The sequence below is a fragment of the Callionymus lyra genome, chromosome 14, assembly GCF_982586985.1.
Source record: "Callionymus lyra chromosome 14, fCalLyr1.hap1.1, whole genome shotgun sequence".
NCBI lineage: Eukaryota > Metazoa > Chordata > Actinopteri > Syngnathiformes > Callionymidae > Callionymus > Callionymus lyra.
Window position 1 is genome coordinate 23247651 of NC_141831.1, and position 22553 is coordinate 23270203.

At 40.2% G+C, this 22553-nt stretch overlaps 2 protein-coding genes and 1 long non-coding RNA gene across 4 annotated transcripts; 1 reads left to right on the forward strand and 2 right to left on the reverse strand.

The window, feature by feature from the left end:
- The first annotated feature begins 325 nt into the window (after positions 1-325).
- rnft1 (ring finger protein, transmembrane 1) lies at positions 326-3483 on the forward strand. Of its 2 annotated transcripts, XM_087807181.1 has the most exons (10): positions 326-490; positions 1016-1089; positions 1162-1431; positions 1502-1578; positions 1645-1745; positions 1813-1966; positions 2104-2262; positions 2330-2395; positions 2473-2574; positions 2637-3483. In XM_087807181.1, the coding sequence occupies exons 1-10, from the start codon at positions 465-467 to the stop codon at positions 2769-2771; spliced, it is 1164 nt and encodes a 387-aa protein (XP_087663307.1). In that variant the 5' UTR covers positions 326-464; the 3' UTR covers positions 2772-3483. The 2 variants fall into 2 exon arrangements, with proteins under 2 accessions (XP_087663307.1, XP_087663306.1); XM_087807180.1 differs by having other exon boundaries at positions 1016-1431.
- Positions 3484-3766: 283 nt separating this feature from the next.
- On the reverse strand, positions 3767-10938 carry rps6kb1a (ribosomal protein S6 kinase B1a). Its single transcript, XM_087807384.1, has 15 exons — positions 10545-10938; positions 9782-9825; positions 9316-9433; positions 9161-9229; positions 8708-8855; positions 8581-8638; positions 7845-7945; positions 7691-7781; positions 7538-7628; positions 7351-7458; positions 7215-7277; positions 5868-5945; positions 5692-5799; positions 5452-5564; positions 3767-5357 (listed from the first exon to the last, which is right to left on the reverse strand). Exons 1-15 carry the CDS (start codon positions 10614-10616, stop codon positions 5096-5098), a joined length of 1524 nt encoding a protein of 507 aa, XP_087663510.1. The 5' UTR covers positions 10617-10938; the 3' UTR covers positions 3767-5095.
- A 5398-nt stretch (positions 10939-16336) lies between these two features.
- On the reverse strand, positions 16337-19684 carry LOC148066701 (uncharacterized). Its single transcript, XR_015713343.1, has 2 exons — positions 19107-19684; positions 16337-18989 (listed from the first exon to the last, which is right to left on the reverse strand). It is a non-coding gene; the product is annotated as an uncharacterized LOC148066701 (long non-coding RNA).
- Between the last annotated feature and the right edge of the window lie 2869 nt (positions 19685-22553).

Consider the following 22553-nt stretch of genomic DNA (forward strand, 5'->3'; position numbering starts at 1 on the left):
CACACTCATACCTATAGAAAAAATAATTTAATTATTTTTGTATCACGCATAGAAGAGAATGGAACCTGAGTTGAGATCATTGCAAGAGAAGGTGTGTCAGTACCGGTTTAGTGTCCGCTTCGATCAAACAAAAAAGTGGCTAAAAAAGAACATTGGAATGACATTTTTTGAACTATGCCAATTTAAGATGGTAATTTTCTTCGCTTACATGTGAAAAAGATTATTATTTTCTCTCTGCATATTAGTGTGGTAACAAATGAAACCGCTAGATGGCGGCACCACCGAAATCTTAACCAAACACAACTAAACTCAAATCCAACAAAGAAATGGGTGACGTCTGCTCCTGCCGTAAATAACGTCAAATGGCTTAGCACTCTTAGCTAACAACTTTAGCTCTTTTTGTTTTTCTTTTATTTTCGTTTGGCGATTTTGGAGTCCAGTTCAATGGAGACTAAACATTTACCATGAAACTCCGTGTGCAGTGTGACAGGTAAGGTGGTTCTTTTTTTTTTATCTGTTTATCCGTAAAGTGCTAGTTGTCACTGCCGATGAAGGATCGATATCATCTGACCAGATCAACTTGTAACAGTTGGTTCCTAATCCTTACAATGTGGTTTGGAACGATGGTCTGAGCACTGGAGACGACGCGAGAACCAGGATGTTTGTCTTCGTCGTGACTTTTTGAATACACGCAGAACTAACGCCAGACTTCCTGGTCCATATTGGTCTGTCGTGGCGTGGATGACACATTCAGTGTTATAAACGTAATATTTTAGATGGTCGTAACGTATCAAACGGGCTAGATAATCTGCAACGATTTAATCCGACCAATAATCTACATTTGCATTGATAAACTTCAGTCACGCCATAAGTACCTGCCATCTATATCGTCGTTCAATTTAGAGGTCTACTTCCTATTTACTTCTCATTTTCAGTTTGAATTCTAACTCTGTTGTGTCTTTATTTAAACTTTTATCGATGGAATTTTAATTCAACACTCGCTTTTATGTTAAAGGAATGCAGCAAAACTGACGCCAACTGCAATGCAGCCCAATTTAATCCAGGGAAGCCCACATGCAGCAGTAAATGGTTTGTCCCTGACCCTGCAACCAGAGCTTGTCAACAGGCCATCATCATCTATGACGGCTTCTTCCACCTCAGACGGCAATGAAGTGAGAGTCCCCATGACGGTGGGAGACACCGGCGGAGGAGCATCATCCAGAAGGTCAAGGGCCCACTCACATTCACACGGGCAGATTCGGGCTCAGCGTTCCACTGCCGAGCCTGAGCCGGACTCGTCTGATTCTGACATAGACTCTGGAGAACCCAGTTCTTCTCTGTCTGAACTTCGTTACCTCCTTAAGTGGCTTCAGAAGAGCCTTCCTTTCCTGGTCATTCTGTGTGCTAAACTGGTCATCCAACACACCTTAGGTAAGGTTTCACATCAGTGCCACGACGGGGAGCAGTCTCATAGATCCACCTGTGCCTTTTTATTCCCCAGGACTTGCTGTTGGAGTTGGCCTCTTCATGACCTTTCTGTATGTGAATAAAAATATTCAAACACAAGTGTTTTTGCAGGTGAGACTTAAACTCAGTTGTCCAGTATTTTTTAATTTGAGGTATTCATGCGTGTTTGTATTTCAGGAGCGACACTCAAAGCTGCAGTGTTTATGGATGCTCTTCTTCCTCACCTCGTCCACCACCCTGCTCTACTACACCTTTTCTACAGAGACACTTCACCACTGGTAACGTAGTGTACTCTTAATTGTTCTTTTAAAGTAAAACCGGTTGACACATGTGCCTTTTTTTTAGCCTCATTCTTCTCAACTCCGTGAATGAGCCACTGGGATTCTGGGACGTTTTATGGGCTGTTGGCATCACCAACTTCATCATAAAGTTCATATACATGGGGATTAAGTGCCTTATCCTGCTGCTCCCAGCCTCGCTGGTGACTTTCCGAGCCCAGGTGAGAACTCCAAGTTGCAGTTTTGTATACGTCAAAAGTTTAAGCTTCATGCCAACACACTTCTCTAGATAAAACAATCAAAACTAAATTTCAGAATGAAGGCAAATGTGGACAAATATGATGTTTTTTGAATTCAGGGCCGGTTGCTGATGATGGCAGAAGAAACGGGCCAACTCCACCAGGCAATGACTCCCGTCCCACTGTGGTTCCGCTACCTGGTCACCTACCATGAGGCTGATGGAGCCCCTGGACTCACTCTCGGGATACTTCTGGCTTTGATCTACCTCATATTAAAGGTGCAACATTACACTTTTTGGTCTTCTTTGTCAAGCTGTCTAATTACATTTTGTTATTTCCTCTCAGCTTTTGGGTCTGTATGGTCAACTGTCTTCAATCCAGAAGACTGTGAAGTTGGTTCTGAAGGGCGAGGTGAGTGAGGTTTCTTCTTCTGTCTGCTTGTGTATCTGCTGGCTCCCTGACCTGGATTGGTGTGTGTGTGTTTTTAGCACACAGGCGCAGCAGCAACCAGAAGTCAGTGCAGTGAGGCTGGAGACGTTTGTCCGATCTGCCAGGGAGAATACCGAGACCCTCGCGCGCTGATCTGCCAGGTGATTTACACTCAAACAGTTTAATAGAGGGACTCAACTGATGGCTCAAATTGTCTGTGCAGCACATTTTCTGTGATGAATGCATCGCTCTGTGGTTCAACCGCGAGAAGAGCTGCCCCCTCTGCCGGACCGTCATCACGGACAAGGTGTACACTTGGAGAGACGGCGCAACATCACCGCACCTGCAGATTTACTGACTAACGTGATGTACAAGTGTCAAAGCCCACTGACTGACAATGTTGCACACACTGTTGATTCACCATCAGGTTGTTTAATGAACCTGTTTCTATTGAAATGCATCCACTTATTGCAAGATTTCTTTATTTTAATAATATTTTTAGTGTTTTGTTAACACTTGTTGGATACACTTCCTGCTTCGCCTGTTACCTCCCCAAGTTGAAACAGACGACAGAAAGAAGCTTCATCACATCAGCACTGCTCTTGAAAATCTGGTTTCAGTTATATAAAAACACAGTTCTGATAAAATCATGTGGATGCAGTTTAATAATGCTTAGTTTGGTGGTTGTTTTTGTCATCTTTTGAGACATTTTATTGTAAATATATTAAAGAAATATATATCTATATATTTTCAACATTTGATTAACCCATATTTATCACACAAACCAGTCCTTTTTTCACCTTTCCAAAGTTTGAACTGGTATCACTCTTATTTTCCCTATAAATGGTGGATGTGACACAATTTGTCTTTTTCTCTTCTAACATATAAACAACATGCAGGATCTTTGTCTTCAGAGGATGATTTACATATAAATTATTTTTCTACAGAGTTAGGGTAGTATTTTGTTCAAAAACCAAAGACATGGACTCATGTATTTTATTATGAAAGAAGAATTTCACTTATATTTTGATCCATTTCAATCCATCGCAATAAACAGTTTTGCCTGACAAGTTTGTATTGTGTTCATTGTTTTTGTCCTAGAGACAATACCTAGGTCAATACCTAGTTATAAACTAACTTATGTTTTACTTTTGTTAAACTATATATGTGATTTTTTTTTTAATGGCAGTATCACCGCTCTGCTGTCACGGTCAGTCAGATCGCCAGTGTTGTCACGAGTCACCTGTCAATATGCGTATGGAACCCGGATGTAATCAGAAAAAAAAAATTACTATCGAATAGTGTGAGCCAAAAGGTTTACGGTGGTTGATTTTTCGACGAGCAGAGATTAAGTCAGCAACCAAAAAATGTAGATTTATTCCATTCCATCATTTTATATTCACACAATCTCATGTACTAAATTCTCACATAGAATTACCACCTACCATACTTCTTCTAATCATGCCGGGTTATAGTTTACAAAAAAATAGTTTCTTCAATAAGGCAATGTACTTAAAGTAAATGTCCATCCATTTATTCTCTCCGATTTAGACAAAGTATATTCACACTGTACAACTAAGACAAAATAAAACAAGTCTGATTAAACACATATTTTACAACTTAAGATCCAATTATACACAACTCTGTGTGAACCATTGACTCATCAAGAATAGGAAGCCTCCCTTAAGAATTTTACGACCAGTCGTACAAACATGTCTCTGTCAGGAACAAGGCACAAAAAACTTCTGTGGATTTTGCGTCACGTGCAGCTACGAGCGGTACACAAAAATTCAAGTTTCAGTAACAGATCAAAATGTATCTGTGAAAACAATGACACATCCTGGAATGAACGTTAAATAATACATTTGGAGTGAAAAATACAAATTGTGATGCATGTGAAAAAAAAAGTTTTACAAAAGATATGGTAAAGAATGCTGCCTCTCTTAATAATAAATTACTTGTTTGCATAGAGATTAAAATTCACAACTGAAACTCAACAGCACTTCAAATAAATAGAATAAAAACAAAAGCGATACTTAATTAACAAGAGAATGAAAGAGCAACCAAACCCCAATACTTTGGAAGACAAATGGTCCGCATATTTAAAAAAGCGATTAAAAATAAGCAATAATTTGCCTTTTTTAAAACAGTAACGTGGTCAGTATTGTCTAGCAGCTTTAAATGAAGGATCCGTGGATCTGACAGATCAGGCAACAATTCCCCCTTAAGGAACATGGAGTAAACCATGACCTCCACTTGTGCTCCAGTGACCTCAAGTAACAGTCTACATCGTATGAACCTGAAATTATCATAAAAAATTCAACAAGCTGATTTGAAAAAAATGTTCCAAACATTTGAGCAGAACTCAAAATTTGGATGTGACAAGTAAACAGTTTCATAGGCACTTAAATCCATTAGAACAGATATGGTTCAAAAAGGAAACTCGATGATGTAGATCAGTACCTAACCATGCAAAAATGGCCAGAGTGAAGGCCACTGTGATAAAATCCAACAGCTTGCAGTAAAATTAAGTCATAAATCTCTCCCACGGAACTGGCCCATAATCTAACCTCAGATCAGAAACAGCTGGTGATCGGCGTCAACAGCATCCTTGAGAAAAAAAAAAAAAAAAAAAAGAAAAAAGGAATTTAAAAGCCCTATATTTCTCAAGAAATCCAAACGTCAAATGTTCATGCGTAGATGTTCCGGTCTCTTGGAGTTTAGGGGGAAAGTCTGTTTTTTGGAAAAGCCAGCGTTCATTCCAGTTGGTCGTCTGATGGGGAGAGGCGCCGAGACCTCAAACGTGCCGACGCCCGTGTCCATGTGATCCCCCGCCAACTGCTCCGTGGATGGATCTGGACAGTTGCTATAGGTGAGGAGGGGTGAGCCGGGGGTTAGCGAGGGTCCCCGAGTCCAGAAATCCCCGCTTGCAAACTTCACCGGACTTTAAATAAAGAAAAGATTATCCATCAGTATGTTTAATGTTTTTATAGAGGACTAAGAGACATTAGTAATCAATCAAGAGTGACAAGTCTCACCTCACTTGAGTCCTCGGACTTCCTGGAAACTTGCGTGGTGAGCGAAACTTTGGCTCATAAGAAAACTTCTCCTTGATGTTCTCAAGGACTGACGGCGCGACATATGTGAAGCCCTTGTGTGGAGAGAAGAATGACATTATCAAACAACACATACGACAAGCTTAGATCAGCATCACTACATCATGTCTAAAAAACCTTTTTACACAAACTGTTCTACAGAACCACAAAAGTGTCACTCACGAGGAAGACTTGATTGGCGCTCTCGCTGAGCGTGGAGTCATCCGGACTGTCCACCGGAGTCTGGTTGGTGAATTTTGAGTCAAACTGACTGGCGTCGTCGGCCGATTGCTGCCAAGATACCTTGGTTAGGTAAAAATGACAAAGAAGTGGTTCTGGGAGCAGAAATGTTGACTCACCAGTGTTGGTTTGAATGGAGGCTCGACCTTGTGAGCCAACAGATCATCCCATTTGATGTGTCTGAAGAATGAGTGTGTCTGTGGATTAAAAGTTACAATTAGTGACAGTTTTCTTTTTTAAACTTATTGCTTCAACAGGATTCTCCCATGACGTTGGAGGTCAAGTAACCCTCAATGAATATGATTTTGAAATGTGGGAGGAAATAGGAGTGCCTAGAGAGAGCCCATCCGAGAACAAGGAAACTGTTGAAAGTTCTCTAAAGCACCAACCACAGCACTCATAAACATGTTTCAAGATTTTAAATTGACAATAAATTTGGTCTCAGGGAGGGTCAAACCCTAATATTTCCACTATCACTTTGCAAACTTGACCACCATGCGTGAGCATTTTTTAAAGAGGTCTTTGCTACCACCTAGAGTACATTATCAGAACTACATAACTTATATTTCAGCTCCTTTGCTCGGCAGTTTGTTTATTAAACGATTAAATTAAGGTGGTTATTCCCGCATTTACCCGTCCATCATGAATTATCTATAACAACAATGAATAGTTAATGCTGATACTATTAAGAACCAGACACTACTTTCTGAGGAGGCTTCGATCATTTAACATCTGCAAGAAGCTCCTCTGCATGTTCTACCAGTCTGTGGTGGCCGGTGTCCTGTTCTATGCTGTGGTGTGTTGGGGTGGGAATGTGTCCAAGAGGAGTGTCAACAGGTTGGACAGGTTGATCAGGAGGGCTGGCTCTGTGGTTGGAATGAAGCTGGACTCACTGGTGACAGTTGCTGAGAGGAGATCATTGAACAAACTACTGTCCATCATGGACGATGACAGTCATCCTCTGAACACTGTCATCAGTGAGCAGAGAAGCAGAATGAGTGCACGAATGCTCCTACCCAGGTGCAAAACAAATAGACTCAGGGACTCATTCATTCCTCGGGCTATTAAATTGTACAATTCTGAGTTCGGGGGCAGGAGTGGAGTGAAAGTATCTGGATGTTCTGTTCTATGTTAGTCTTTGTATCCTTTGTCTTTGTTGTTTTATTTGATCTATGTTCTTTGTCTTTATCTTTAGACTCAGATTGTATCATCTTGTTATTTCTCTTTATGTTCTTGTTCTTATTTTATTTTGATTTTTTTTTTTATAAAAAATTGCTGTATGTATTGGCTATTGGAAAAAAACAATTTCCTGAAGGAGACCTCCTGAAGGGTCAATAAAGTTTTACCTTACCTTACAATCCTAAATAAACAGGCACCTGCTCAAAACTATTCTAAGGACGACACATTCAGAATGTGCTTTCAAACATCTCAAGGAGTTCATAAACAATAACAATAGTTAAGACTACCTGAATGTCTGCAGCATCTCCTGGCCCTCCACCGAGTCTGTTCGCAGAATTACGTTTGAGTAGCTAAAACAAAAGTGAGAAGGAAAAGGTTAATTTCTGCACGCTACAGAGCACGTAGGACCTTTAAACGACTCACTCTCTTTAAGAGGTCGCGGGCATCGGGCGTGAGGTAGGGTGGTAGACTCAGTTTGCACTTGAGTATCTTGTCAATGGTTTTCTTCCGGTTTTCAGCAGTAAATGGAGGCTTTAGGAGAGAAACCGAGATAAGCAACTGACGACTTCAATGTGGGTATTTAGCAAAACTAAAAAGATTCTGCACACACCGCTCCTGTGAGCATGTCATACATGAGCGCCCCCAGACTCCACCAGTCAACTGCTCGGTTGTGTCCACTCCTGGTGAGTATCTCCGGAGCCCTGAACAGAAGGTGGTCAGATCATGTCTGCATGTAGGTGGATCACCATTATCTCAAACGTACATGTATTCAATGGTGCCACAGAAGGTGTGTGTGACAGTTCCGTCATGGATGGACTCTTTGCAAAGGCCAAAATCTGTCAGCTTCACATGTCCTGAAAAGGGTTTAGAATTAGATACTAACATCAAGCAAATAATGATAAGTCAAAGAGTAGAACCATTTTTGTTGAGCATGATGTTTTCTGGCTTCAGGTCTCTGTAGATGATGCCTTTCTGGTGCAGGTGACCCAGAGCCATGGAAATCTCAGCCAGATAGAAGCTTTGGAAACAAAAACAACTTCATTTAGAATCATTATTTTGTTTCCATCTCATTTCTTCAGACATCAGTCTATATTCATCTGTGGTTTACATATTACACATCTCTTCTTTAAACATACAGGAAGATTGAGGTGATTTTATTATATCATTCTTTTATTCCAACAAACTTAACCTTTATTCATAGTTAAATAATGTTTTTTTATGTTGTTATTGTTGTCAATTGTTTTGTTATTATTACCAGGTATTAACCAGGTTTGTTTACAAGATTATATGCATTTTTATTATATGATTTATAATATTTATGATTTATTTTATTATACGACAAACTGTTAATAAAATAAACTATTTAAAGACATTGAAAACATCACTTAAAAATCCCTATAAAGTGAAATATGCATGCCGTAAGATGATGACAATTGTTCTCAGAGCCCTGATGAGAGAAACAAATCTAACTAGAGCTTTTTTAGCACAATCGGCTTCGTTTCAGTTGTTGTTGCACTCTTATGCAAATTGACGACCCGAACAAGCTCAACAGGGTTGTTTGTCTCACTTGATCAGGAGCTCACCTCTTTGAGGAATGCCTTGAAAAGTTTTGGTAACTCTAGCACTGTTTCTGTTGCTAAAAAAATAACCTACCAGGCTGTGTCCTCCATGAATATCCCTTCCCTTTCCAGCTGCATGAAAAGCTCTCCGCCTGCAGTCCAACACATCAAAAGTTTAGGAAGAGAACTAGTAAACAAACATCTTCCTTTTTTATACTCACCACTGAGATACTCCAGGATGAGGTACAACTTCCCTCCTGTTTGAAAGGCATAGATGAGGTCCACGATGAAAGGGTGTTTCACTTCCTCCAAGATGTTCCTCTCGGCTTTGGTGTGGGCGGTATCCTTCGCATTGCGCACAATCATTGCCTGGAGCAAGACAGTAAGCAAAAGAATAAGAAACTGTTGCATATACTCTACGTGCAACTAGCTGCTACAAATCGACAGAAACAACACACTGTTCCATAAGCTAGCGATGAAACGTTGAGTGAAAAGATTGACTGTTTTAATCAATTTTATTTGTTTATGATTGCCAAATGGTATCCGTTTCCCAGAAATGGTTGCTGGGACTTTGGACATGTCTAGTGTACATTGATACATAAAAATGAATCAAGAAAGTTCAGATCTGTTGGATGTCGACATTCAATCTGAAAGTTCAGTCAATGACTACTCACTTTCTTCAAGACCTTCATGGCAAATATCTTTCCAGAAGTAGTACCGGTCACTTTCCGAACTTGAAAGACCTACAAATACAAAAATATATTAAAATACATTTAACATGGCAACACAAACCAAACTGATGTGATGAGAGCTTGACAAAGAGGCTCACCTTTCCATATCCACCTTTCCCCAGCACCTTTAACAATTCGAAACACTCTGGCCTGATCTTCTCCGAGCCATTGTTGACGGTGCTCTCGGATATTTCAAACTTCTCACACTCTCCCATTCTGAGTTCCAAAAAAGAGAAGTAATGAGATTACTCAATGTTGACAACATCTTGTCGTTTCGCGATGCAATCCAAAGTGGTCTATAGTCTTATTTCAACTGTATAGTGTCTTGAGATAACTTTGTTATGATAAGACACTTTAAATAAAATTGCATTGAATTGAATTGGTCTGCAGATTCTGACAGATGTGTCACCACACCCAGTAATACCATTAGCAAGTGAGAGATGGTGCTGGGTTCTCTTTCGGCACAAATGAAGCTTAATGTCTGATATTCAGGTCATAGTAAAACCAAATCAAATATTTTAATCATTTTACATGGTTCTGAATATTATTTCTTGTAATACTTACACTTCATATCCGTTACTCTGATCCATAGCTTCAGAATAGTGATCCTAAAAATAAAAATAATAATAAAAGAATAGTTATTAAACATGCAACTTTATCACTATTTCCATCAATATTACGATTGAAAAAAAGCCGTTGTTTGTGCTGGAAGTTACGTCGTTTCTCGTCAAACATGACGTGTAAAGCATCATGTGACGTCACACAGTCATCATCAAAGGAAAGCAAGCAAAGTAACATCTTTTTTTGAAGTAAACAAAAAGTATATTTCACTCCTGGTACATTTTCAAGGTCTATTTAACCAGAAACGAAGAGTGTGTTAAACATACTGACGTTGTTAACGAACAACAACAAACGATCAGCTGGGACGAAGCTTCGCATCTTGATAAAGCCTCGAGAAAGTTGTGTAAGTTCCTGACACCATGTTTTATAAAAACACTCGAGCGACATTGAAAACCACAGAAAGTGTTTTAAGTTTAAAGTTTAATAAACACAATGATGGAGAGTTTGGGGGAAACTCCATCCAACGGCCGGAGCAGAACTTTGCGTTTCATAAATGTTACCATCGCCGATCACGTTTTTACTTTTAACAGTTTGTTAATGTTTTTAAAAAAAACATCTCAAACTTCGTGGGAGGTTTACGGGACGACGCCGGATTCCGCGGGAACAGGCGGAGGAGGAGGCGGCGTCCAAACATGGGGCTCAGCGGCGACGCAGGCCTTGAGGGGCTGCTATGGTAGCTTAGCATCGAAGCTAACAGGCAACTCACATCATCGTCGAGTTCGTCGCCGGAGAAATTGATGTCCGGCTGGTCCAAATCGATGTCAAACACGCCGGCCATGGCCCTGATACTTCCCACTAAATAAAGCAGCCGGTTCTCCTGTCTCAAGGGCGGTCCATGTCTCTCACCAACAGTTGCGTTAGCGGCTCCAGCACCGGCCCGGCAAGTACTATTGATTAGGGGCGTTGTTAGCCGGCGTGTGGGCGTGGCCTGTGTGTTTCTACACTCTGATTGGTCAGAACTAGGAACGTGGACAACATCAACGGCAGAAGAATATTCGTCATTTATTTGTCATCTAACTTTAAAGGCAACGATTATTTTTCAAATCACATAATATTTCAGGTTTGAATCAAACGCCCCAAAATGTCCCAACAGCACTAAAGTTCATGTTCCAGGTATTTGTGTTTAGAAAACAGAAAGTTATAAGCATCGCTGGATAGAAAAAAAAGAAGAAATATTATATATATATGTGTGTAAATAAATCACAAAACATTAAGTAATGATGTCAGGGAAATGTCGTAAAGTGGTGAGAGTTGAACGGGTTTGAAGTTCCTACGATAAAATAAATAGTTGCTGGTACATCTTTACACCAGCAGGTGGCAGCATACGAGTGCATTTGTTTGTGTCGCAAGTATTTAGTAGTTGTGAGAGTCAATTACATCTTAACGTTCCTATTATATTTAAATAAAACATGTGTATAATAATAATGTGTGTAATATTATAGTAATAAAATATGTATTTGTGTTTTGTAGACAGTTGCTACTGTTCTGTCTTTCAATGGTCATTCAATTTCTCTTAATGAAATAAAAATGCACATATTACAAGAAATTTAAACTTAAATAAAATTAAAATATATGTATATATAAAAGAAACAAAAAAAGAATAAAGTACAAACTATAGCTGCTACTTAAATACTTTGGAATACAGTTAATCAATCTGTTTATTCATCTACATTTCTATAATACTTTTATTTTCCTATTTAACACCTATTTTTATAAATGTATGTATACAAACACAAAAAAGGACCATCAAGTAACTTCATGTGCTTATGCTCCAATGATTAAAATAAGATAACAAATCACTCATTTTTCACATTATCACATTATATAAAGTCAACCTATCTATCTAAATAAAGATTAACTTGATTTTTTTTCCCAAAGGAAACGACCAGATGAGCACATCAGTTAATATATCATGAAGTTGAAAGGAGGCACTATTTGCAGTCGGATCTCAGACTTTGGAAGGAAATCCTGTGAGCTAAATAATCCATGCGGTAGAATAATGCGAGAACAAACACAGGTGAGCCAGGAGCAGCACAGAATCTTTTGTCTGGCGTGTTCACGTCGTCACATCGATCACACAGTGTGACGGGTGGAAGGGGACTTTCTTCACTCGTCCAGATGTTTCTGCATGGGAGTCTGTGTGGTCTCGTACAGTCGGTCAATACAGGGGAATGGCCGAGATAACAGGTATCTAGAGTCATAGGTATGTTTTCGTTTAGCTGTGCTCAGCACTAAACTTGAGTCAGGATTGATGAAATTGAAAACTTTTTTTGGCACCACAAATTTTCATGTAGGCATTATTTTCATGGACCCGCCATTAAGGCGTCAGAGATAAAGACAGGGGAAAAAACCCGACTGATCATGAAGCCGAATCAGTGGGATGAGTGTGTGAATGTTGGACGAAATCTTAATTGAAAACAAAACACCATTTAGGTATCAAAAAGAGGACAATGCCTTTGCACTTGATAGAGGATATCCTCTTCCATGCCTCTTGAATTAAGACGATAGTACTTTTCCAATATTTGTGAAAATAATATGAAAACGTACATCGATATCGGTTTCTAACTGAGCCAAGACTGGGACAGAAAAATAGATTAAATGATTTAGTTGAGCTATGATATTGTTATCTTCTCGGAAAAAATATTTGGCTATGAAAGATATGCTGACATGTTCCAGCCACAGTTTAGAACGAGTGAGTGAGCATGAGGGGAAACTCAAACACAAGAGCACAACACAGTCGGTTCAAATGCTAAGTAATTGGAAAGGACATGAAACGCCGACCTCAAGTCTTCACTGCGACCCACAACAGAGCGCGGCAACCATCCACCAATGTCTGTCATAAACAATAGCAATCAAAGGGAAGAACACACACAGAAAACACATGTCATTTCTGGCGGCAGCTGCTTTCTATCACAGAGCGCTCAAAGTTAAACAAACTATCAGTTCTCCGGCAGATTGATCGAACCTGACGGTGAGAATTCAGACCAACCCGCCTCGGTGGCAGAGACGAGACTGGTAGCTGGGAATCACAGGCCAACGCTGACCTCGGTCTCTTCATGAAGTCAAGAGTCAGGGCCGGATATGGAAATCACCAAAGTTAAGGCCGACAGGTCCCGACCTGCCCGAGACATAATTATATCGTTGTTGTCGTGAAGCGTGATCTAATATTGGCACTGCTCATACCATACAGTCCTTATGTCATGGCAACATACAGATCTATTTCTATATTTAGGTAAATCTAATTTTACCAACTTTACTTATTTATTAAAGCAACGGTACATTTAAAACATTTTGTTTCTTGAATAAATGCAATAAACTGAAACCTCTGTAACTCGTGCATTTTCAAAAAAAGACTCTTGCTGTGTTGGTTTTCCAGTATTATATGGCACCTTTAAAAAGTTATTTTGTGTATCATATGAAAGCACTGTCTCTGACCTGTAGAAATAAACTGATAACAGTAAAGCATAACTGCATTGTTGAAATAACAGCTGTAGACATTGAATTTACTGAATAATTTCGGAAAATATGAAAAAAAAGACAAACTTTTACACAGTGTTGCTTTAATTATTACAGTGAAGTCCAGCACCCATTGAAGCAGGCCTTTATGTGAGCAGTTCTAGGTCAAGGTGAACAACCTCCACCACTGAATATGTATTTATGGAAGCCAGGAAAGCCAGGATACCACATACATATTTGTTTTTGGGCCTTTGGGTCACCTTGACCCTGAGATAACACACAGGTTAATGAAAACCTTTTATTTGTATTAAGTGTCCTCTTAGAACGCTGGAGATGCAGTGAAACATTCCAGGGTGAATATTTAGTTCATTGCAGCATTCTTAGTTAACTGAACTTGTACACTGCCAGCAATCAAAAGATTAACTCACTGACGTCTGCTCATTCCAGACAAGTGTGCGTTGCAGCACATTTTTACACCTCCTTCACTCTCAGGCTTGTTTTATGATGTTTTCTCCTCTTACCACATCGCTCACGTCCACTGTGTGCGGAGAACACACCTGAATGACGCATGTTCGCTGGCAAGAATCCTCGCACTGCAGAAACAGACTCACATGTACACAAGTTGATATGCTTTACCTCAATGATTACAGGAAAGGGGTCACTGAAGCTTCTTAGGTCAAAAGGTGGGCGACACCCTGGACAGACAGACGGGCAACGCTTAAAACCTCTGGATTCACTAGAAATGTGGGAGGAAAAAGGAGTTCAAAGAAGAAAGACAGGGACATTTTCTTAGATAAAAAGTAAACTTCTACATGTTTCATGTCTCATCACAATTGGTTGTGTTGTTTTGCTGGCAGACCTTGGCAGGCACGATGGTAGACATTAAAACAAATCATCAGTTTTGTCGCTTCAAATTACTTAACACTATCATAGTCGAGCACAAGATCTCCCGCTGAATAATTGACTTCATGCGAGGACCGACTCAAATACTGCGTGTTTCATGTCAATGGATGTTTCAGCAAGGAAAATCAAAACGTGTATATCTACAATTATCAAAGATTCTCTTCAACAGTTACCTCTGTCAACATTTTTCCTATATCCTCTTAACTATGAGACTCATGAAGGTTTTTGTTTTTTAATATCACGACTACAGCATTTCAGAAGCAGCTCATGAGTTAGAAAATTGATGGAATCGACATTAATTGATTAATTGTTGAAGCAAATGACTGAATAGCATTACAGAAAAACAATATTTTAGCTATTAATAACACATTTTAATTTAGAAAGAGTCCATAATCACTAATACACATGTATTTTTTTAATTACAACAAAAATATGTAGGTATTTAACTGAATAAAAAAACAAAACAAAAAAAACATTGAACAACTTCATAAAAATAATAACCATATGACCTATAATACAATTTGTATTAATATTCTATTTATTGGTAATTATTTATTGAACTAATGTTGTAGATAGGTAACCAACTATATAATGTAGTCAAAAACAATATATGACTGAGGGAAAACTGTATTTGTAATTGAACAGTAGAAAACAATTTGAATTTAAATACCACTAAATTTACTGCTTTAAGTAGGTTAAGAAAAGTTACATTATTGTGCTTATTATTGTGCTTTAGTCGTAAATAAGGCTGTTGTTTTGATATTCTTTGAAATGAAGTTATTGATTAAAATTTGGGATTTAGCTAAATACATAGGTTTGTAATACATTTGATTAACAAAAAAGATTTTAGTTCACATTCAATTACTTTTGATAAAACAATCAAAATCCACAATAAATGATGGAATGAATGATAACTTATTAGTTCCTTTTCTCCAAACAAACGTTCTAATTAAATGAGTTATTAAATAGAGTTATTAATGGTTAGCTGTAGAATTAAATACCTAGTTTCATTACATGTATTACGTAAGAGGTGATGAGTTTAAAAATGTTTTGAATAATTATTTATTTATTTAAGCATTATATAATACAAGAAAACAACTTTTACCTTACACAAATAAACTCTCTTACGTGATAAAAATAATTCCAGGATTTAATACCGACCTGTAGAAGTAGGAATAATGAAATGATCAACCAGAGAGCGTCACTTGAGCGTCTCACTGCGACCACGAGGGGGAATCATCGTTCATGTGTTATGTCTTTATAATGTGGGCGAGAAGAGCCGCGTCATGCTGAGGCGTCAGTGATTCACCTGTTCAGGCAGCATCGACGTGCTTTCAGCCTAAAGGCAAGGCAGTTCCAGCAGGCACGTGACACCCCTTTTCCATGTGGTCCTCCACTCGAGGGTCCCTGCACCTGTGACACTTCTGTGGTCGTACCTCATTTCACAACCCCAGACGTGGACGACATAAAAAGCTAATACTTCACAAGTTTTTTTTTATTTTATTGTTCATGATGTATAAATAAATGTTGAGAGCTATATATAAATAAGGCAACAACAAATATGTCGATATATAAATATAATTTTTTAAATAAATGTTTCTATATGTAATTTAAGTCGCAGCAGTAGATATAACTTGTCATTATGCTATGTGTGAATCTTAAACTGTAATTATATTTTTCCAGTCATGTGTTTTTCATTTCAATTTTTAATTGTAATAATTTCACTTTTTAACATAAATGCACTTAAAGTGTAATGTTAAGCACTGTTGAATTATTTAAAAAACTGAAAACATAAAGAGAATATAATCTTACAAATATGTTTGATTGACTGATTGATGTCTGAGGGATTAAGATACGTTAAATTCAGAGAAATGTTTAAATAAAACCGAACTAATCTATGTCTGTAGATGAGACAGTGGGTGTCTGGAGGTGAAGCAATCTTCCCCAGACTGTGGTTTGACTCGGAGTGTGAAATGGAGATGATGTCAGCGCCGAGAGCGAATCAGTAACATGATCATGTTTTTAACGTGAAACATAAGAGGGGATGCAGACTCGTGATGTTCTCTCCTTCAATCTTGTAAGATTCTTTAGGAGGGTCCAACAGCGACTCTTCGTGGTCGAGACTCAATGAACAACAAGAGAGATTTTTTTTATTTTTAACTCTTTATTGAAAGAAAGAAAACAAAAAACAACCACAAACATACATTTCATCATGAATTCATCAACCTTTTTCCCTTGTTATTTTAAAAGGCGGCGCCTTCAAACCATCATCTTCTTTTGTTCCACGAAGAGCAAGACAAAAGTGTTGTCAGTAAAAGAAGAAGTGTGAAAGGGAAGAGTGAGAACGGCGTGTATGACTCCTCGGTGTCACAAGGCATTGGTGCCGCAACAATGTTCCGGGATGGACGGCACATCCGACAGCCCTGACATCATCCGCACTTGTGAGCACTCTTAAACAAAGAGCCTCGTACGGAACCACACCAGCTCCCGGACGTCCGCGTGGAGCAGATTAACAATAGGACCGTGTCTACGGTTGCTTCACGGGCAGTTGGGATAAAAAGGGAAGTGACATCGCCGCACACGCCTTCAAAGAAGGGGAACCGAGACGGAGGACAAAAGTGGTTCGGATGAAAGAGCCCGAGATGTCAGACAGCCTACAGACTGTTGTCGCCTTGCAATCTTAAAAGCCAACACCAGTCTGATAAGCTACCCGGCAGGTCGAGAGAGAGACAGCAGGCACCACCGTAAATAATAAAAAATATAAAAAAAAGAATCTTAATCCTACTCACCAAAATGGATAAAAAGACTAGAATACAGGGAGCAGGGCTGGCGAGCTGTGCAGGCTGAACAGTATCCCTCCGTTTTGGATCTACTCGAGTGATTCGTCTCCTGGCGCTGTGACTGGGGCAGTGCAACGAGTTCATTCGAAGGTTCAGCTGAGGTAACGGCAGAGGCAGCTTTTCACTGAGAGCAGGGAGGGTTTTTTTTTTCCCTCCCCCTCCCTCCCTCCTCCGCCTGCTCTAGCGCCCACTGCGCTCAGTCCAGCGTAGCACAGCAGCGGCACAGAGTTAGGAAAAAATCCATTTTACTGGAAATGACTGACTAAAAAAAAGGAGAGCGAGAGCACAATGAGAGCCAGCGAGTAAAAAGAAGACAAAGAGGAAGAACTTACCACCATCTTCCCTGAGAGGAAGCAGACACGCTGCTCATCCATCACTGCAGCAGCTTTAATCCACAAAAGACTCAAGAGAGAGCAACAAATGTGGACACACACCGTCCACCCTTCGCCGTCACACACACATCTGAGTGACTCGCTCTCTTCCTGGAAGCGCAACAATGAGGGGCAGACAAAGAGACCAGCGGGGTGGTTTTCGTGGACCATTCCTCGTCCTCGCATCCCAGAAGTACCACCAAGCAGCCAAAAAAAAACAACCTGCATCTCCACACACCTACTGAAGAGCAGTGACATCACCTACACGAGGTGCTCTCGGGGAGGTCAGGGATGCTTCACAACCCACGGCGAAGGAAAAAGCATGGAGCCCAGGAAGTGCTACCACCAACACAGACGTGTTGCTACAGTCGCACAGGGGAAAGCGGATGCAGGGTGATATTTAGCCTCCGATAATGGAGGGGTATCAGACTGCAAGCCGGAGAACGTTTGAAGTTGATGCCTGCTGCGACGGCGAGGCTGGCCTTCGCTCGCTCCTGGCATCACTCCGGGTCACCGGGGTTGACAATGGAAGAGACAAAGAAGCATACCATGGTGACCACAATCTTCTCAGAGAGACACGACTCTTGGCCAGGAGGGGGAGACCACCCCCCCACCCCCACCACACACACACACACACACACCACCTCTCCTGTACACACAGACACGACTGATGCTGTAAGCTAGGTGGGATCCAGCTCCATGTGTAGGACAGATAGAGATCAGGGGTAATAAAACACGCAGCAGCCCCCGCCATCCTCCCTCACAACGCCCTCGATGACCCCAGCCTGCAGCCCCGACTCCATCGCGTTCCCTCGCTCCTCTCCTGTGCGGAAAGGCTCAAGTTACAAGGAAAAAGGAACATTGTTCTTGAGAAATTCCTTCATCTGTCCAAGTGAAAAAAAATCAAGCTTAAAGAAAGTCAATGAATGAATCGGAGCTCCGGGGAAAAAAGAGGAGAAGAAGCCTTTGAAAATCAAGCAACAACTGCCTCTTTTTTTTTCATCCGGAGAGTTCAGGCGGGGCAGCGAGTACAAGTGTGTGTGCGAGACTCGGAGGGGAGTGACCACACTTACACACACTCCCAATTGGTAAGATGGAGCATGAGTCAGCACACAGTAGTAGAGTGGTGTCGGACCCCACACTGGCCTCCGTCCCCGTCCCCCCCCCCCCGGTCCAGCCCGCCCAGAAACGCTACCAACTATTCCGGCACAAACAAGCTCCAGGAACACTCCTTTAAGTCTTGTTTCGTGAAGTGCGAGAAGTTCAGGTGATAGGTTTGTAGGTGGAAGAAGATAAGACGTGGAAAAACTCAGAGACCCGGGGTGAGGTCATTGAGTTCACAGAAGAAGGAAGACGTGGTTGAAAAAGAAGGGAACAGAAAGTGGAGGGAGAAGGAGTAGAAGAGGCATCTGTAAGGGGGCCACATTCTTGTTTTCGGCGCGCACATGTGAATGAATAGAGGCTGTGAGTCGGGGGGCAGAGGCCCCTGTACTTACAGTCGGGTCCCCCTCAACCAGAGCGTATCAGCCTTCTGGGCCTCCAACAAGTCCCCTAAGGGCTCCTGCAGTGCCGCACCCAGCCCTGCTGCCACCAACACAGAGGTGTGCTGAGGGGGGAGAAAGATGGGAGAAAACGGGTGAGAGAGGGAAGGGAGGGCGGGGAGGGGGGCACAAATCACGTCACATCATTGTTACTCACCAGCCCAAGGGCAGCAACAAAGAGAGGCATGTGTCCTGTCTCCTGTACTGATCCGTCTCCCCCTCCGAGGAGAGAGAGAGACGGGCAGACGACGGCTCATCCACACACACTCAGACCCACAAACATCGAAAAAATGGTACAGATTGTACCATGGCTTGAAAAGAAAGAAAGAAAAAATGAAAAAGAAATTGAAAAAAAAATAGAAAACAAAGTTGGCTGGAGCTCAGACGGCAGCGTCGGCAGCAGTAGTCAAACACATTCTCCCGCTCTGCTCTCGGTCTCTCACTCTCTCACTCACACACACAGCTTCCTCTCGCTCTCACACACACACATCGGTGAACTCGTTCAACTCCCCTGCAGTGCCTCCTCTGCCGCTGCAGTGAGGAGAATGAATGACTTCTCAGAACTCTCACATTTATCACACGCGGTTCCTGTAAGAACTGGTCCCAGCCAATTAATGAGGAAGTGAGTCGTACCCGGACTGTGTCATCACTGGCTGAGACCTGGGGGGGGCGGCCCACAGGGGGAGGGTGCTCCTCTAAGACGGCCCATATTAGGAAACCCTTTAAGATTTAAGCCTCTAAACCCCCCCCCCCCCCCCACACACCCCCACACCCCCGTCCCTTCTCCCCCCTGAAAGAAAGAATGAGACTGCAGAGAATGCCCTAGAACAGTGGATCAGTGGCCCATCCCGCCGATAGAGCAAGTGATTCAACTCTAAACAAATAAACACGAAAGAAACTCATTTAATTCACTCAATTATTCTGTCCATCTGGTCGCACACCTTTTGTCCGGGTCACGCATGCTTCGTCAGAAGTCGTGAGCGGCCGCTCTGCGTGGGTAACCACGTCACATACGGTTTAGTTTAGAGCCGATAAGTTTCGCTTCCAAAGGAAAGTCACTTCACTCGCAGACACGTAAAACCCAATGAGTTCACAAAGAGGAAGTGTTTGGAATAATGATTAACTAGGAAGCAGGTGAAAAAAAACACACACACAAGCGAGATGAAAGAGAAAAAAGCGGGGGAATTAGAAATTAAAAGGACCTTGTCGTTAATATCCTGGTAATTTTGGAGGGAAACCGACTCACTCCTCTTCCCATCCCCCTCCATCTTTACACACACTCGTCTGGATAATGGTTGACTAACACCGAGATAGACACAAAAAAAAAAAAACACAAGTTCAGCAAATAAAGAAAATCTTCAAAGAAAAGCAAAGAGAGAGTTTGAGTAAAATGGCGAGCGAATCATCTCCTACACGATGAGCAACCGTGAGTCATGTTCGCAGGCACGTCCACGAACAAAGACGCTGAATTCTCGTAGATGAAAAGTCAAAGTAAAGCAGGACTGGCTTTCAACTTCACCGGTGGAACGTGCCTGGAGGACTCTACAATTATTTTCTTCATTTTCATACTAAAAAGGAGATCTGAATTACTTCCTAGATTAACATGTGAGTACCTAAAGAGTCATGGAAATGATTTAATTCCTTATTCAAAAGTATGAACCTGTTATGATGTTTGATTTGTAAATAAAATAAATTGAAAAGAGAAATTGTTTTAATTATTGTTTTTAATTCTTTTCAGGCTATTTGGTAAAAGTGTAAAATATAAAACTGCGTTTTTTGTTTCAAATAATTTACATTATATAATAATAATAATAATAATAATAATGTCTATTTATATAGCGCCTTTCTAGACTAGGGTCACAAAGCGCTTTATATATAATATTTCCGTTCAAATGTATTCTTATAATTAAAACATAAAATTACAAGTAAATTATACTGTATATATCTATTATAATAACATTGTAAAGACACAAAAGAAAGGATATTGTACTATCATTAGGTATTTTAAGTAAGTACGTTAATTTATAAGAAAAATGTTTTATTTTAACCGTCCATGTTTATTCATTTTAATTGGACCTTATTTTTTTTAATATGCAACGTTTTCTATATCCAGAATCTATTTATAAAGGAGATATTATGTTTCTACAATAATTGACTATAATGTGAACAGTGTTTCAGTGAATAAAAACGAAAACGATGAACAGATTATCCAAGAAGATTAAGTCTGATTGTCTAACGTCAACCTCCAAACAGACAGAAAACAGCAGTTAAATGAAGTTTTGCATCTATAAAACGCTGCTCATGTGGGTGCTCTCAAACGTAGCTTAACTGTTGTTCCCAAGCAGATTAAATCACTTCCAGAAGCTGAGCAGGAAAAGCACAAGAAGCGTAACTTTCCTGGGTGATAAAAATGATTTCCAGTATGTTTTATGTGACCAATTATTCACACTGAAGGTTTCTTTTATTAACCTGCGAGTGGGTGACGTTTTATTGACCAGTCAACGGCTTCCAGATAAGACAAACAAGCATTTACAGCTTCATTTTTCTCCGAGAGTCACAAATGCATCAACCTGAGAGGGTTGAAGATGATATATTTTAGGTTTTTTAAAATATTAATATTCATTAATTCTGTGTGTGTGTGTGAGACAGGGTGTTTGTATATGTTAGTTTCCTACCAAAGCTAAAATATATTTGAACATATATATTTCTACCATTAATAAAGTTTTAAAGTTTATATGTTTTGCAGTCATTTGGGTTTTGACAAATATTTGTATATCATCACATCAACGTGAATATTAACACTGTAATAATATATTCACACTCTAATAATGGTCCCATATTACAACGTGTGTGTTTGTCACATTATTCAAACATTTTAATAAAATTGGTTTGTCATGTTATAATGAATTTTAAAATGTTGTCTTATCATTTCCTCTAAATATGAGTTTATATTTGTACACAAGCTGCTTTAAATAAATGAATAATTGTGTCTGAATCAGAAAAATGTGTCTTTATTTGTTTGGGTTGTTTTGGATGTGTTATTTCTCATGTTGTAAATACTCTTTAATCCCTGTCCAAATAAGATGACGGATGAGTTGACAGGGAAATTACGTTCATAGAGTCATTGTGAGTAACTGTTTCCTTTAATATAGGTCATCTGAACGTGACTTCTAATTTGTAACAACAGTGTGCGTGTGGGTGTCCATAAACAATATTTCAACAACACATCCAATATCAAACATATACCTCTCTTTTTGAATAAATATATTTTTTTAAATGTCTGAATGTCATGGGACTGCTGTCACAGTGAAACGAGGAGAAGAGCATCACGTTCTCGTTCATGAGGGATGTCCCTGCGACGGTAAATATTTGATCTTTTCAAGTCCGATCCAAACGCTCCACGTCGTTCCCCTCAACCAACTTTTACTTCAACACGACAGTTGCTGAAAGATTGATCAACAAACAGACGGGCGAGATCGACAGAAGCGAACACACTTTGATGAACATGGAAATATGGAGGGAAACCCCCACATCTGTTGGCTTCCTGTCGCCTGATATTTGCTGTGAAAGGTTCACTTTTGTAGAGCCATCTCCGGCTCTCATT

Excerpts from the sequence above, each read along its gene's own strand:
- rps6kb1a (XM_087807384.1), bottom strand. The coding sequence starts at position 10,616 with ATGGCCGGCGTGTTTGACATCGATTTGGACCAGCCGGACATCAATTTC. Across the intron at positions 5,946-7,214 it reads GAGATGCTGCAGACATTCAG|ACACACTCATTCTTCAGACA; the intron begins GTAGTCTTAACT and ends TTTAATCCACAG. Across the intron at positions 5,358-5,451 it reads AGTCCGAGGACTCAAGTGAG|TCCGGTGAAGTTTGCAAGCG; the intron begins GTGAGACTTGTC and ends CTTTATTTAAAG.
- rnft1 (XM_087807180.1), top strand. The coding sequence starts at position 465 with ATGAAACTCCGTGTGCAGTGTGACAG. Across the intron at positions 1,579-1,644 it reads AAACACAAGTGTTTTTGCAG|GAGCGACACTCAAAGCTGCA; the intron begins GTGAGACTTAAA and ends TTTGTATTTCAG. Across the intron at positions 1,967-2,103 it reads TGGTGACTTTCCGAGCCCAG|GGCCGGTTGCTGATGATGGC; the intron begins GTGAGAACTCCA and ends TTTTGAATTCAG.